Source organism: Rhipicephalus microplus, chromosome 7 (assembly GCF_043290135.1).
Source record: "Rhipicephalus microplus isolate Deutch F79 chromosome 7, USDA_Rmic, whole genome shotgun sequence".
NCBI classification, from domain to species: Eukaryota; Metazoa; Arthropoda; class Arachnida; order Ixodida; family Ixodidae; genus Rhipicephalus; species Rhipicephalus microplus.
This window is the reverse complement of record NC_134706.1, coordinates 31,951,478-31,966,283: the sequence shown is the minus strand read 5'-3', so window position 1 is coordinate 31,966,283 and position 14,806 is coordinate 31,951,478. Positions and strand designations below refer to the sequence as shown.

At 44.7% G+C, this 14,806-nt stretch overlaps 2 protein-coding genes across 2 annotated transcripts in view; both read right to left on the bottom strand.

Moving 5' to 3' along the window:
- Positions 1–4,877, bottom strand: part of LOC119179293 (acetylcholinesterase) — a 39,112-nt gene extending 34,235 nt beyond the window's left edge. Inside the window, exon 1 of the mRNA XM_075868943.1 lies at positions 4,669–4,877. Within this exon, the coding sequence (XP_075725058.1) occupies positions 4,669–4,678 (10 nt within the window). The 5' untranslated portion in view covers positions 4,679–4,877. The remainder of the gene's footprint in view (positions 1–4,668) is intronic.
- A 3,041-nt stretch (positions 4,878–7,918) lies between these two features.
- LOC142766889 (uncharacterized) lies at positions 7,919–14,224 on the bottom strand. The gene is made up of 5 exons (XM_075868094.1): positions 14,146–14,224; positions 13,243–13,409; positions 12,130–12,218; positions 11,136–11,185; positions 7,919–8,016 (listed from the first exon to the last, which is right to left on the bottom strand). Exons 1-5 carry the CDS (start codon positions 14,185–14,187, stop codon positions 7,948–7,950), a joined length of 417 nt encoding a protein of 138 aa, XP_075724209.1. The 5' UTR covers positions 14,188–14,224; the 3' UTR covers positions 7,919–7,947.
- Between the last annotated feature and the right edge of the window lie 582 nt (positions 14,225–14,806).

The following is a 14,806-nucleotide window of genomic DNA, read 5'->3' as shown; positions in this document are numbered from 1 at the left end:
CTAACGAAGTCCTTCAATTTCTTTGGGGTCTTCTTTTTACGCTTGCTTTTCCTTGCAGGCGCATTAAATCCTGGACTGGTCAAAGCTTGCGTGCCGTCTGGTGGAGATGATACGGGGTCTGCCCTTTCATGACCATCCGCTCTTGATGTGTCCCATTGGGGCGCACTAGATGACCGATCAGATGCAGGGGACCAGTTCATAAGGGCAGCGGTTTCAGGCTGTAATGCATGAGAAGACCGATTAAATGCAGGTGTCCAGTTCATAACAGCAGGGGTGCCCGATTTCATTTTGTTGACCGCTCCGGAGTGAACTGCGATTAACTTAGATGCGTTCCACACACGCCCATCGTCCAAAAGGTACGAGGCCGGTCCCCGTTTTCCAATGATCTTCTTGGGCGCGGAAAATTGTGAAGACAGCTTACCGTGAGCTGCAGTTGTCTTAACGCGCACGTAATCACCAACGACGAAACTGGGTTCCTTGGCTCCACGTTTTTCATCGGTGTAGCTCTTCGAGATCATTTGCTTCTTTTTGACATGCTCTCGTAGCTGTTCAATCGCCCTTGACGGGTCCGTGCTGAAGCATCTGTCGGGCAATCCCAATATGTCAAGTCTGGTGCGAGGTTGGCGTCGATGAAGAAGAACAGCGGGTGTCGCACCAGTAGTCGCGTGAGGCGTACAGCGATATACTTGCAGGTAATCAAGCATGGCTGTTCGTACGTCACGACGTTCAAGCAGGGCTAGTTGAATGTACGACTTCAGCACCCTATTGAATCTCTCCACCAAGCCGTTAGCTTATGGGTAATACACGGAAGAGTTGTAGTGCGTTATTCCACGCTCCGTGAGAAACTCGTCAAAGCTTGCTGAAGAGAACTGTGGTCCATGATCGGATACAATACTACGTGGGTAGCCTTCTCGCGCAAAAAGTTCAAGTAAAAACTTCTTCACTGTAGACGTGGTCGCATCTCGCACGAACGCCACTTCAGGCCACTTGCTATAATAGTCAATAACAGTAATCGCAAAACGGCAGTCGGCCGAAGCTTGCGTGAAAGGTCCCACAATGTCGATGGCAATTTTTTCCCACGCCGCGTCAGGAAGAGGAACAGGTTGCAGTGGCGCTGGAAAGGTACGTGCGGACTTGTCACAAGACTGGCAAATCACGCATGTGCGCACCAGTTCTTCAATGTGACTATCCATGCATGGCCACCAATAGGACTCTCTCAGGCGAGCTTTGGTACGACTAATGCCTGGATGTGACTCGTGGGCCAGATCCATAAGGCGGCGTGTCAACGTTGCAGGCACGACAATCCTGTCACCCCGGCATAGGATATCACTTACAACAGAGAGTTCAGCCTTCACGTAAAAGTAAGGTAGCAATTCTTTTGACAGTGATTTCTTGTCAGGCCAAGAAGTAGTCGTGAAGTGCTTAACTTCACAGATAATCTGATCATTGGCACTTGCTTCTTGAAGTTCTGGCATGGTAACTACGGGAGACAACAAACAGATAAATTCCTCTTCTGGTGCATCGCGGATTAAACTCTGGACGGGTAGCCTGGAGAGAGCGTCAGCCACGACGTTTTCGCTACCTTTCCTGTATTCGACGGTATAGTTGTAGCAGAGCAACCGTGAGGACCAGCGCGCAATCCTTAATGGTCGGTGACCGGTGCCTTTCGTCGAAAGAAGCGTAACCAGCGCTGCGTGATCCGTTCGTAAGATGAAAGGTCGTCCCCATAGATAAACGTGCCAGTGTTCGCAAGCCCAAACACAGGCAAGGGCCTCACGTTCGCCGACTGAGTATTTCCGCTCATGCGGTTGAAGTGTGCGGGAGGCGAATGCGACAGTTTGCAGTGAGGTCCCGTTGTCTTGCTGAAGTACTGCACCTAATCCATATCCTGAAGCATCAGTTGTAACGAACACAGGCAAGTGAGGATCGAAAAGATGAAGCACTTCGCAAGATGTGAGCAGAGATTTCAGGCGCTCCAAACTGCTCTGTGCTGCCGCACTCCAAACGAAAGAGGCTTGTCCTCGTAGCAAGGCGCGCATTGGCTCGACAACATCCGAAAAATGAGGAATGAACTTGGAATAGAAGCCTGCAAGCCCCAGTAGCGAGCGGAGTTCGTTAATATTTGTAGGTGATGGTACCTTTGTTATCGCCTCAATGGATGACATCAACGGAAATAATCCTTTGGCGCTCACAACGTGACCTAGAAAAGTCAACTCTGCCACGTCAAAGACACACTTGTTGTTGAGCCGGAGGCCAGCATCAGAAAGACGTTGCAATACAGCGCGCAAGTTTCCCAAATGGTCCTCTCGGGATCGCCCATACACGATGATGTCATCAATGTAAAATAGGACACATTTGCACCCTTTCAAGATCATGTGCATCATTTTCTGGAACGCTGATGGCGCCGACGCCAGTCCGAAGCAAACCCTCTTGAAGCGAAATAGTCCATCGTGAGTGATGAACGTGGTAAGGTCACGGCTCTCTAAACTGAGCGGTAACTGGTGATATGCAGAAGCTAAGTCTATCTTCGAGAAACGCTGTGCCCCAGCCAGGCTGTTCAGGAGCTCCTCAGTTTGTGGCAAAGGAAAACTGTCTACTACCACAGCTTTGTTTGGCTCCCGTAAGTCAACACACATGCGAATCGAGCCGTCTTTTTTTCTGGCTACGACAATAGGGGAGACCCACTCAGAAGAGTCGACACGCTCAATGATGCCCTGAGCTTCTAATTTCTGAACTTCTGCCGAGACTTGCTCGCGAATGACAAGTGGCAGTCGTCTCAGTTTGCTGGCCACCGGTTGTACAGACGCGCGAACTCTGACCTTGTGAGTGAAACCTCTCACAGTTCCCAGCTCTTTTGCAAATAGGTGCTCAAACTCAGAACGTAATTCTGGAGGTAGCACCGGAGTTTCTTGCGTCATTAGAAGACACCTGAGCGGTGACCCTTGGATCTTCATATCCAGAGCAGCGATGCCGTCTAATCCCAGAATGGTCGTTCCCCCAGGCACAACGTATAGTAGAACAGAAGTGCATCGGCCGTGAAATGAGGCAGTAGCAATGAAGCATCCTTGTATAGGAATTGCTGCCTTTGAATAATCGAGAAGCTGGACGGATGTAGACTTCAGTGGATACGCTTTAGAAAAATAGCGTTGGTAAAGTTCTTCGGCCAGGATCGAAACCGATGATCCTGTATCGATCAAAAATGGTACAGAAATTCCTTCTATTTCCAACGCTGCGTAAATTCCCTTCTTACGGCTCCAGATCTGACAACCACTTAAATGGTCGTCTGGATCAGCTGTATCGTTACCTTCCGCTACATGCTGAACATTCTTCTCAAACTTCCGCAATGACTTGCACACCTTTTCAAGATGGCCAATTTTCTCACATTGTCGACACCTATGTGCTTTGGCCTTGCACAGAGAGCTATTTGCAAGGTGTGCCGTAGAACCACAACGATAACATACTTGCTCTTTCGGAGATATGCGACTTTGACCGTGCATGTTATAGCAAGTACATGTGCTACAATGCCGTTCTCTGTGATTTGAAGTATCTTTTACACGATGAACTTGCAAGTCATTTTGTGCAAGTTCTCTTGCTTCATTAGTCGCTTGATCATGCTGTTTGGCAATGGTAAGAGCCTTAGAAAGCGTGAGAGACTCTTCCAGCAGAAGGCGTTCACGTAAGTATCCACTTGTGGTTTTCTCTATGAGCTGGTCGCGTATCATGTCGTCCGTTAGATCACCGAAATTGCATGCTCCTACAAGACTTCTCAGCGCGGTGACGTAATCAGCCGCAGTCTCACCTGGGGCCTGCGTACGTTGACGGAAACGGTGACGCGCTGCAGTGACGTTCAACGTGGTTTTGAAGTGACCTTCCAGCGTCGCGATGGCGCGGTCGAACACATCAGGACTAGGGGACGTCAGTGTACCTGCCGCAGCGCTCGCAGGCACGAGGCACGGGTCGTCAGTAGTCGTCAGAGTCTGGAAGATACGTTGTCCTTCCAAGCCCAAGCAGTTGAGCAGGATCGCCTTCCGACGAATGGCAGGTAGGTCGAAGGCGCCCGAAGCAACCATGTAATTCTTGAAAGCCTGGATCCATTGCTCCCATGGAATGTCCGGGTGTCCAGGTGACGACAGGAACGGAGGTGGCGGCTGTAGCCCCGAAATACTCATCGTAGAAGATGGTAGGCAATAAACGAGGGCACAGATGAGGTTCAGGCCGGTAGCACATGGGCTGGTGAATCCTCGTCGCCAAAATATGTTACATCGTGCATAGTGAATAGCGCAGCATAAACGGAGACATCTTGTTTATTTCATCTTCTTCCTTCTCCCCCGTGGCGGCCACCGAGCGCGTGCCACCGCACAGCGCTGTAGTCGGTAGCGACGCCTTATACCACAAGTATATAAGACGAATAAAAAAGTTTTGTGCGATTTATAGAACCATTCAGTGGATATGTGTTACACGTGTCATATAAAATGTCTCCATGGGGATGTTTTAAGCGAACATGACTTATCAAGGCCAAAGGGTTGTCAATTGTTTCAATTTTCCTGGTATCAGCGGCGTGGTGTTTCTCGAGGATAGGCGGGACACCACGGCAATAAGGCAAATTAACCGCACAATAAGTAACATCAATTATAACTGAAACAAAAACAAAGTTTAGAAAACACCTACCGGTTACCATCGCGAATGCTGAACGTCGCTTCTCGAGGACTTCTCCAGTAGCTCTTGTGCAAGCGGCTGCGTTGAATTTCTAACTGCATGTGCCGAGAGAGTGGCTCAGTTTCCGAACTGTCACATGACGAGCGGCGCAGAATTTTGAAATGACCGATCCGTGGGCTCCTACGAGTAGTCGCCGGCGACGGAATAGTCTCCGTCAAATATCCATGTTTGATTTTTGTTAAATTTTTTCCTCTCCTCACACTTGGTGAATACCCACTGACATGGTTGGGTCTCGAATCGGGAAGATTTAACGCGGTTGCGTCAAAGAGCTCGTTTCGCAGAAATTCAGGCGTTGGTGTCGGCGTGGGCGTAGTTGGATGTGAGCGAAAAATCATAATCTTGTCCGTGACCGAAAAATCACGAAATATGCAAATAAAATAAATAGTAGGAAATCACGGCATACACACGGACCCAATGACGATGAGTGGACGAAGCAGTGGCATCATTCGATGTTACTGTAGATTCCCCCTGACATTCACCACTAATGCATGTTATATGCAATGTTTATTGATCATGACTGCTATGTTGTGTTGAAGTTGTGAATGTCGTTCTGCCTTCATTATTACTGCTTTGTGGTGTGGGATCGAGCTTGAAGTTGGCAAAGACGAGGTATGCGCACGTTCCCTGGTGGTTGTTATTTACAATCGTGGGAAATGCATCGTAAAGCATATTCAGACGTCATCTACTGCCCAAGCCTGTTGTTGTTGTTGTTGTTGTTGTTGTTCTTTTTCTCTGCAAATTGTTCGTACCTAATGGAGGGGATTGGCCGATTATAAGGTGAATTTGAACAATACTTTCAGCATTGCGTCATTCTTGAAAAACTTTTGTTATTTAATTATGATTTTATTTATCATGATTTTATTTATTTAATTTTATTTGATAATTAGCAGAAAAAATAAAGAAAAAATAGTAAGACCGTAATTTAGCAAGAAAATTGTTTAGTAGCAGTGATGTATTCCTGAACGGCGAATAAAACGTCCCTGTGGCTGAAACCCGGTGTAGAGGCTCCAAGTGAAAGAAGATCAGGTTGTGATAATTTCAAGCCCAGTTTTTGAACAAGTGGTACGTGCTAGTATGCTTTGCCTAATTAAATCAAAACGGCGACAATGTTATGAAAAATGACTGATCGTTTCCTCTTGATTACAGTAAATGCGCATAGGCCAGTCGTTGTCCGTGATCATCATCATCTTCATCGTCGTCAGCGTCATCCTTAACGGTGCTACGGCGCACAACGCTAACGCAAACACACAAGCCTCGACTGCAAGAAGCTTCGCCTTTAAAATTACCGGGTTTGAGTGAGCATCGGACCCAGAACGTTTGCGTGGCTAGAAGATGTCCTACCACGCAACTACGCATCTGCTTGCAACTAGAGTGAAAATAACGTCCTCTGGTTGGAAAAGCCGTCAAAATAACCTCCATGCTTTACAAACACTTGCATGCTGTATAAGGATTCGCAGTACAACATGTTACATCGCCGTATTATTTTAGTGCAAGCATACTTTGCCATAGGGTGTCTGAACACGTGATTATCATGACGGCTTCTTGGTTTAAAGCTGGCCACCCATTACTGAAATGCCTATTCGTTACTGCTCGTATTCCCTTGAGATCACGTAGTGGGTGAATAGCGAATTCGGAAATATTTTACTCGCTTAGTTGCTCGTGGTTTAAAGCATGCTACACATTTACGAAAAGAAAACAGGTATATACAATAAGCCAAAACTCGCCTGACACAAGCCACTTCCAGCTTTATCGATTACATTGTAGTAATCCACAATTCGAACTTCTCGAGTAACAATATATTGAAAGAAAAGTATGCACTAAGTGGTGGAAGTAGGAAATAGGGACAGGGTATCGCTATCGTGGTGAACTCTTAAAAACGAAGCCTCCAGACCACCCAATTTTCCTTCGGCCAGCATATATAGCCTTCAGCTTGCACACATGACCGATATAATCCGAAATTCGGCAGCGTAACTCAGCTCAGGAATAACAAAATTGCAGCACTGCAGATTATCACAAAATCTGTCAGTGATTCCTAAACTTATCTGACAGTGTTATCATTAGAAGGGACCTTTGTCTTTCAGATAGTGACAAAAATTGCACCGTGACAAATCGTTTTTGTGTTCCGTATTACTTTAAAGAGAAAGCATTTTGCAGACACTTTTGGGACGTCCGCTATCACTATAGCACAAATTTGTTTTTATACTTATCAATTTGCCTTCTCACTTTTCTACGTTATGTTTGGCTGGCCCTGGAGATTTCGCTAATAGCCCCCTTTTATTCTAATAATCGCAGTGCTATTGAGGACGCTGAAACATGAGAATGACTAGCGTAAACATTTTTTATACTTGTCTGCTTTCGTTTGCGCTGTGGCGATGACAAAATACTTACAGAATCGCCACTCCTTCTATGGTGTTCTGTACCAAACTGAAAGTTAGCCTTGCCTATGCGAATAGTGTTTGTCGCTGTTTAGAAGGTACTTCATCAGTTAATAGAGAGAGAGAGAGAGAGAGAGAGAGAGAGAGAGAGAGAGAGAGAGAGAAAACATTTATTAAGAGTCCGGCGATGATAAATCGGGGCGGGCTTGAACCCCGGCCTAGACATCGGCCACGAGCCCTTGGGCTCGGGCGGCTTCCTCGGCTCCTCTAGGAGTTACTAGAGTTATCTAATAACTGACTCTATGAGAAACTTCTCTAGGAGTTACTAGAGTTATCTGAACAGTGGTTGTGTCGAGCTAGAACAGTGCCGTTCTCTTCCTTGTCTTCGTCAATGCTTGTCTACCTCAAGACTTGTCTTCCTCAAAACTAGTTCTGTTTTAGCCTTGAGGAAGAAAAGCCTTGTTGTGGTAACGCCGGCTCGACAAAACCACTGTTTAGGAATTTTTTTTTATCGCACGCTTATCTCTTCCTGTTCCTGGCGTTTTCAGAGTCAGTAAGGTTTCATCTCTCTCTCTCTCTCTCTCATGAGTACAAGCCTTGGAGCCTCCTCCTGAATGTACCATTCACCAAGCGTTCCAGTGAGGTCGTTAACACGAATTCCTGATTCGTTGATTGAAAAGCGTAGCTGTTCTACAGAACACTACAGGTTACATACACACACGTCCAATAAACTATTCATAATGGGCGTTTATTACAACATACACTGGGGTCTTCATTAACAACGATTGGCCATAAAGGTGTTTATAAACTGTAGGCCTTTGGCAATCTAATGTTGCAAGCTTGTTTATTGCGCTCGTCAGACCCTTGCAACCGTGATGGCGAAAGGCTGGCGCAGCTTGTGACCGATGTCGAACAGGTACAGCGTCTGCAAAGCGAGAGCGAAAGAACGGAACGTGCAGCGTTGAGAGAGACCGAATAATCATGAAAACAGCACGAACATGTGTCAAGCCACTTTTTTTTACCGCAGCTTTTTCGCAATATATATTACGGCCAAATTGGAATAGGCCGTAATCAGTACATCCTTCAGTCTCATTATATATCAAGACGAAAAAATCATGAGCTACAGGTTACGGAATACAACTGCACCACTAATCGTTTTCAAAAGCACTTTTTTCCCTAAAACAGTTTCGGAACGGAATCGTTTGGCTGCGGACAAGGTCCACATATTAGATAGCGAAACCTTTGGGGGCGCTCTTTGACACCTCGTTTTGTTTTCGGCTGCAAATATTTGTATGCAATGTTTTGTCATTATGACATGGTTTTTGTTTTCTTTATGTTTGTAGCGTATAATTTAATTCTTGTTTTTCTCTCTTTGTCTAGGTTAGGTGATTTTTATGACATTCATGTGAATTGATAAGAATGAATGCCATGATTTGTTTCTATAGTAATCATGCTTAAAATTCTGTTGTTCTTCTCTCTACCAATATTCTTGAAATGTGGTATGTACAAATTCTCTGTGTATACCCCCCTCCTCAACACTAATGGCGCTGTTGGTATGAATGTGAAATAAATAAATAAATAAATAAATAAATAAATAAATAAATAAATAAATAAATAAATAAATAAATAAATAAATAAAACGTAACTAGCGTTGCCAAAGAACAAATTCAAACTGTTGCGGCTATGTGGTTCAGGGCATGCTTAGAAGAACTTTGGAGGAACTTTGTTCCTAAGGATATGGGTCAAAGGGCCGTCAGCTTGATGGTTGCGGCCCCTATTCCAGTGCTTCCCTCTCTCGTCTAGGTTAGGTGGCTACTCCCGCCTGCCTGACGTGACCCAAGACCGCAAGTTACGAGACGGCAACCTGCTAATGATCTGAACCCACCCCCCGCACGTATGCGAACTTGAGCGGCCTCTCGTTGAGTAGTACGCGAGCTGGGCCTGGACCCGGGACGCCAAACACCGTGGCCGCTCGGAGGGTCGCGCTCCACTTGCATGACGAGCAGTGGCCCGTCAGGATGCCCTGGAATCGCGGGATTAGACGCACCGTGTGCGTTATAGAAAGCTCTGAAGCGATTACTGAATGGAAAAGGAACACTCGGACAGTCAAACTCTCAGCTAATACTCGACCATATCCAACGAAACTCCTGTCGATGATGACGATCCCTATTGAAGATCCTTTTCAAAGCGAGGGTGACGAGAGGCAGCCACCTGTCTACAGCCTACTTGTCATGGGGTGCAACCACTCGGCGTTAAGCCGTCTAGCATCCGGGCTATTTACTTTTTTTAACAAGATGGAATAGCATAGACTACTTATAGGGATTCAAAGCAGCCACCCCGCGAAGGGAAACAGTCTAATACACAAAGCACCGCGTTCTGTGTGACACTTTTAATTTTCCATGGTCTCTATCAAGCCTTCCTTACCACATTACTTCATTATTGAATATTATACTCATTCATTTATAGTTATTCATTGTATCCTCCATTTATTTGACGAATCTATGCCTCTGGTGACTTTGATCTTACCACCAAAGTTTGTGCATTTTCCGCTCGACAGTGTAAGAATAATGTGTGTTCGACGGCTGAACAGTTAACACGTCCATTCACTTTATGATTCCAATTCTCCAAATGAAGCTCGCCTTTGCCATGTCCCACTGGGCTAATATAGTGGCAATGAAGTACAGTATAAAGAGTATATATTTTCTTGATTTAGGCCGTAAGGAACGCACGCGTCAACAGGTTGTACATATCCGTCCCGGCACGTTTTTGATCTACGGCAGCCAACGCAATGGCTTCAAATAACATTGTGAAATGAAATACAAACATTGTCTTCTCGTTTGGTTTATGGCATTTGCGGATAATCCATAGCGTATTTTTTTAAGTTCAATCGTTAAGATTCAATCGGTAATGTTTGTATAAAATCGAATGCATGTGCAATATCTTGACCTAGTATTCTACAACATTTCTTAAGGTCTTCTGCGGAGTATTAAAGTGGTGCAGCCTCCGTTACCTTCCCGATGTGGTGCTTGATCCTCCGGTTAGGTCACATTAAGTTTGCTTGCCCGACAGAAAGGGACCAGCCTCACATCACCACCACACCGATGACCATCATCAGCTGAGTAAATCTTAATAGAGGAGAGACTTGGGAGTAGGGATTCAGTACAAACGACGCGGAAAATTACATCCGCACGTTACGGTCAAATGAGGTGGATTTTCATCTGGCTCAACATGTAAGGATGCGTGGCTAGAGGAGGGTAGAAGGGGAATTTTGTCAAGATGTTCTGCCCGTATCAAGCGAAAAAGTAAAACGCCGCATTGCAAGGCTAATAAAAGAAACAACAAACGCGATTATTGACGACCATTGGTCATATCTACAGCAAAAAGTCGTATTAACGCGTCATGAAAATGTATTAACGGATGCCGGCGGAACACTTCTTCATCAAGAAGAGAAAACAGTGAAAGAAAGGCTGGATGGGAGCTGCTTAAAGTGAAGTGCACTTTGGCCGGTGGTATAACTGAAGAGGATTGGAAAACAAACCACGCGGATGATCTAATGAAACCAGGAAACACTTGGCAAATGCTGTCAACTTGTAAGTAAGCCTAAACATAAAGAGTGGTAGAGCTCAAGTAGATACGCTGCCGTGCATTACCTTGTCAATGTCATTAGTGCTAAATTTATTGTTTCGCTGTCCAGCTACTCAGCACAAACGAGCTTGCACTGTGCATACAGGAATTGATATTGTGTTATTTTGTTTGTTGATCTAAGAACTTTCACTTGATTGCACAGAAGATTACCTAATTACGCAGTAATATATGCACTGCTGTGTTTTTACTACCTCACTGATTGCCTGATGTACAGAGTTACAACCCAATAGTGGCATGCCAGTTCCTCTTTATCACTTTACTGTACACCCAGGTCCTCGGTCCACTAGGGTACAGTAAAGAAATACCCAAATAGCAATATAAGATATATACATTGACAAAGAGGTGGCGATACATCTAAAAAGCTGCGGATACAATCAATCAAAGTTACACTTAAATTACCTTCATGTAGGAGAAGTGAAACATGGAGTAGCGACCGGTCAAAAATGTTCCTGTGAATAAAGAAAAAAGAGAACGCACTAGGTTAAACGAAAAATTGCAAAAGAAAAAAAAAAGTGGTAGGATAGCTCGCCACCACTATTTATGCGACTGACGTTTCCGCAAAGACGCACCGGACTTCCGTTACAAGCCGGAGGGGCCGCACAATGGAGAGAAGATTATAACGCCTGATGACTGATAAACGATAAACGAATGCTGACTGATAAACGATAACCCTAAGAATTCTGATTATGTGTTCGCCCTTTTGGAACAAACTGGGTCAGCGTATTATGAACAAAAATCTAGGATGTGCTCGTTTGCGAATGAAGTTTGACAGGGTGGTGACAATTAAGACCTCGGAAATGGGGCTACGAGAATGATACGGAAGCTGGTTATATTTAACCAACTTTCCTATAATGAAATTTGGGCTTTAATTACGTCGATTACAAGAAGATAGCAGCTCAGAAAAACTGAGCAGCCTGACGAGGGCGTGCACCACGAATCTGCGACAACGATTTGAACAAGAACAAGAAAATCGTATCATACAAACATCCTTATGCCACAAGAAAACATCACGGACATGATGTGTTACCTTGCGATATGTGTGACAAAAATATATATATTGGCAGCTACATTACACATTAGTCAGATATAATAGTCGCGCGTTCCAACCATAATGAACACAGCTAGGAAAACCAAAACTAGAACACAGACAGCAGTTTAGGCTGTACGCCCCGTTCACAACGTCGGGCCCTTACAGCTTTCCCTACAAATCCAGACACAAATGTCACAACTCAAGCAACCCCTTCGTTAGAACAGGCAACGTGTGCATGTCTCGGTGACGTTATAATTGCACTGTGAGCACCCAAGAAAGAAGAGTAGCGTTTCAGTGCTTTACAAGTTAGTTATTATACACAGGTATTAGGCGGCCACTGATGAACCTCGACAAGTGTCTCACCTGGCCTGACACCATCATCGATGACGAGCTCCCCGTACGCGTAGTCCGAGCTGTCCGGCGATACTATGAGATGGATGTCGGTTAAAGAGCTAAAAAAAAGCAAAACGCCATTAAACAGAAATCAATTGCAGTGTTGTGAAAACGCCGGAGTAATGACTTTCTAATCTACCGAATCACGGTGCGTATACCGTTTTCGTTTAATGTGGCTATTCATATTTTAAGGTAAAGAGGTTTCTAGCTCGTGCTACAGTGTAGTCCGGTGCATGAAATGAACTTTACAGAATACTGTATTATAATGATGAGGTCACGTTTCGTGTAACCACAAATATTGATACTTTTGTTTTCTCAGAGTGTCTTCAACGAAAAAACCAACAGCTTGAAAAAGCAGCTGGCTCAACTTTACGCCGACTTTAAGAATTGCGATAAGACTTTTGTACATTCCTGGCTCATCTCGACGTCGCCAGATGGCACTACCTACCAAGTCTATAAAGTTTAAGGCTACATAATGCGATATAAAATTTACTCAATGAACTTCCCGAACAAGCTAAAACAAGCTGTCTGCACACGTTCGCATTTCTTATTTTCCCTTATTTTTCTCGCCCAAGTTTATCTATCTATCTATCTATCTATCTATCTATCTATCTATCTATCTATCTATCTATCTATCTATCTATCTATCTATCTATCTATCTATCTATCTATCTATCTATCTATCTATCTATCTATCTATCTATCTATCTATCTATCTATCTATCTATCTATCTATCTATCTATCTATCTATCTATCTATCTATCTATCTATCTATCTATCTATCTATCTATCTATCTATCTATCTATCTATCTATCTATTTATCTATGTCTGTCTGTCTGTCTGTCTGTCTGTCTGTCCGTCCGTCCGTCCGTCCATCTGTCTGTCTGTCTGTCTGTCTGTCTGTCTGTCTGTCTGTCTGTCTGTCTGTCTGTCTTTGAGTCTGTGAGTCTGTCTGTCTGTCTGTCTGTCTGTCTGTCTGTCTGTCTGTCTGTCTGTCTGTCTGTCTGTCTGTCTGTCTGTCTGTCTGTCTGTCTGTCTGTCTGTCTGTCTGTCTGTCTGTCCATGTTAGTACCCCACATACCGGTTGAGTGCCCTGCCCGCTATGATGCTGCCGCCTCGGGTAAACAGGGCAACGGTGGTGTTCGGGGACGGCACAAAAACCACTTGGCCGCGGCTGTCAACGCGCCGGCTGTTGTACCAGTCGTACCATTGAGTGGCCGGAAAGTACACCTCCAGCAGAGTCGAAGCCTGCGGGGATCGGTTCGCTATTAGTATGGTTAGAATTTGTAGTCAGCACTATTGTGCAACCTACGCCTGTCGTAGAAATGTCACTACCGCAAACGTGGCCTGTTAATCGTTTCTTGTGTTTCACTTTTCATGTTAAAATTACGACATGGTTACGAGGCTTGCCTTGCGAGTTTAGCAGTGGGACACTTAGGCATACTTTGCTCACATTGCGGGTGCATCATCCGAATGATAATAACAGCGCAGAGGAGGGAACGCTAATTGCAGATATTATCTTACTTTTATGGATGTACTAATCTTCCCAACAAAAAAAAAATAAGGGCAAACACCCGCCACGGGGTGCTGGCACTCCTCTGTTGACGCGAAGGTCACGATATGAAATCCCGACCTCGTGGGCCGCAATTTCGATGGAGCCAGAAATGATTGAGGCCTGTGTTTTTAGATTTAGGCGCACGCTGAGGAACTCCTAATAAGCGAACTTTGCGGAGCCCTCTCCTAGGACAACCCTCCTAATCATATGTTTGTTTTGGGACATTGAATCCCAACAATCAATTGATCATAGAACAAGACCATAACATTAAAACAGGGAAGATGCGGCCCATTGCCGTGCTCAGAATACAGTGAAAGCGTAAAACCAACGCAGGACTACGCGACGCATCTCAGACCGAACACCAAAAATGCTCTACTATATAGCTTGGCTTAATCTCGTTTCACCTCAAAATTCCTTCCGCATACTAACCGCCTCTATCTGTGGAGCGACCAGGAGGCTTGGTCCGAACATGAACTGCTTCGGATGCGCGTGTGTCTTCGGATCCCCCGGAAAACTGTGGTACAGAAAAGCGAGAAAAAAATAGAGAGATGAGAAAAGTTGATAAGCAGATTGTGAGAGAAGTCATGGATAGCGCTAATTCGGACATAGAAGCGTAAAAAAATGAGCGGTAGTGAGCACGGCACGAGTATAAAAGTCATTGTTTTTTCACTTTGTTTGGAAGCTTCCTTTAGGCGTCTAGGCGTCAAAGTTGAGAGCATAATGAAACTATTGCAGACTAGCTAGAAAAACATGTGTAGGCTTTGCTTTTCATTGCTTCCCCAGATGCATGGCACGTACCCACTTTGGAATATTGGCCAATAATGCAACGTAGAGACTGTTAAATGTTATTTTAGCTAAGACATGAAATTTAAAACCAAAAATAGAGAAATAACATGGCAATAATACGTAAAATATTCAATTTAACTACAAGTATTAAGCATCTGAGCCTGTATTCGAGACTTCTGTAATAACCTGATGGGATTAATTTTGAAAACCTAACTTTTAACTTAACGAAACGACGATCAATTTGAATTACCAGATTAAAATGGTACTCGTTGAGGAAGTGTAGGGTTCGTGCACCTTCTACTTC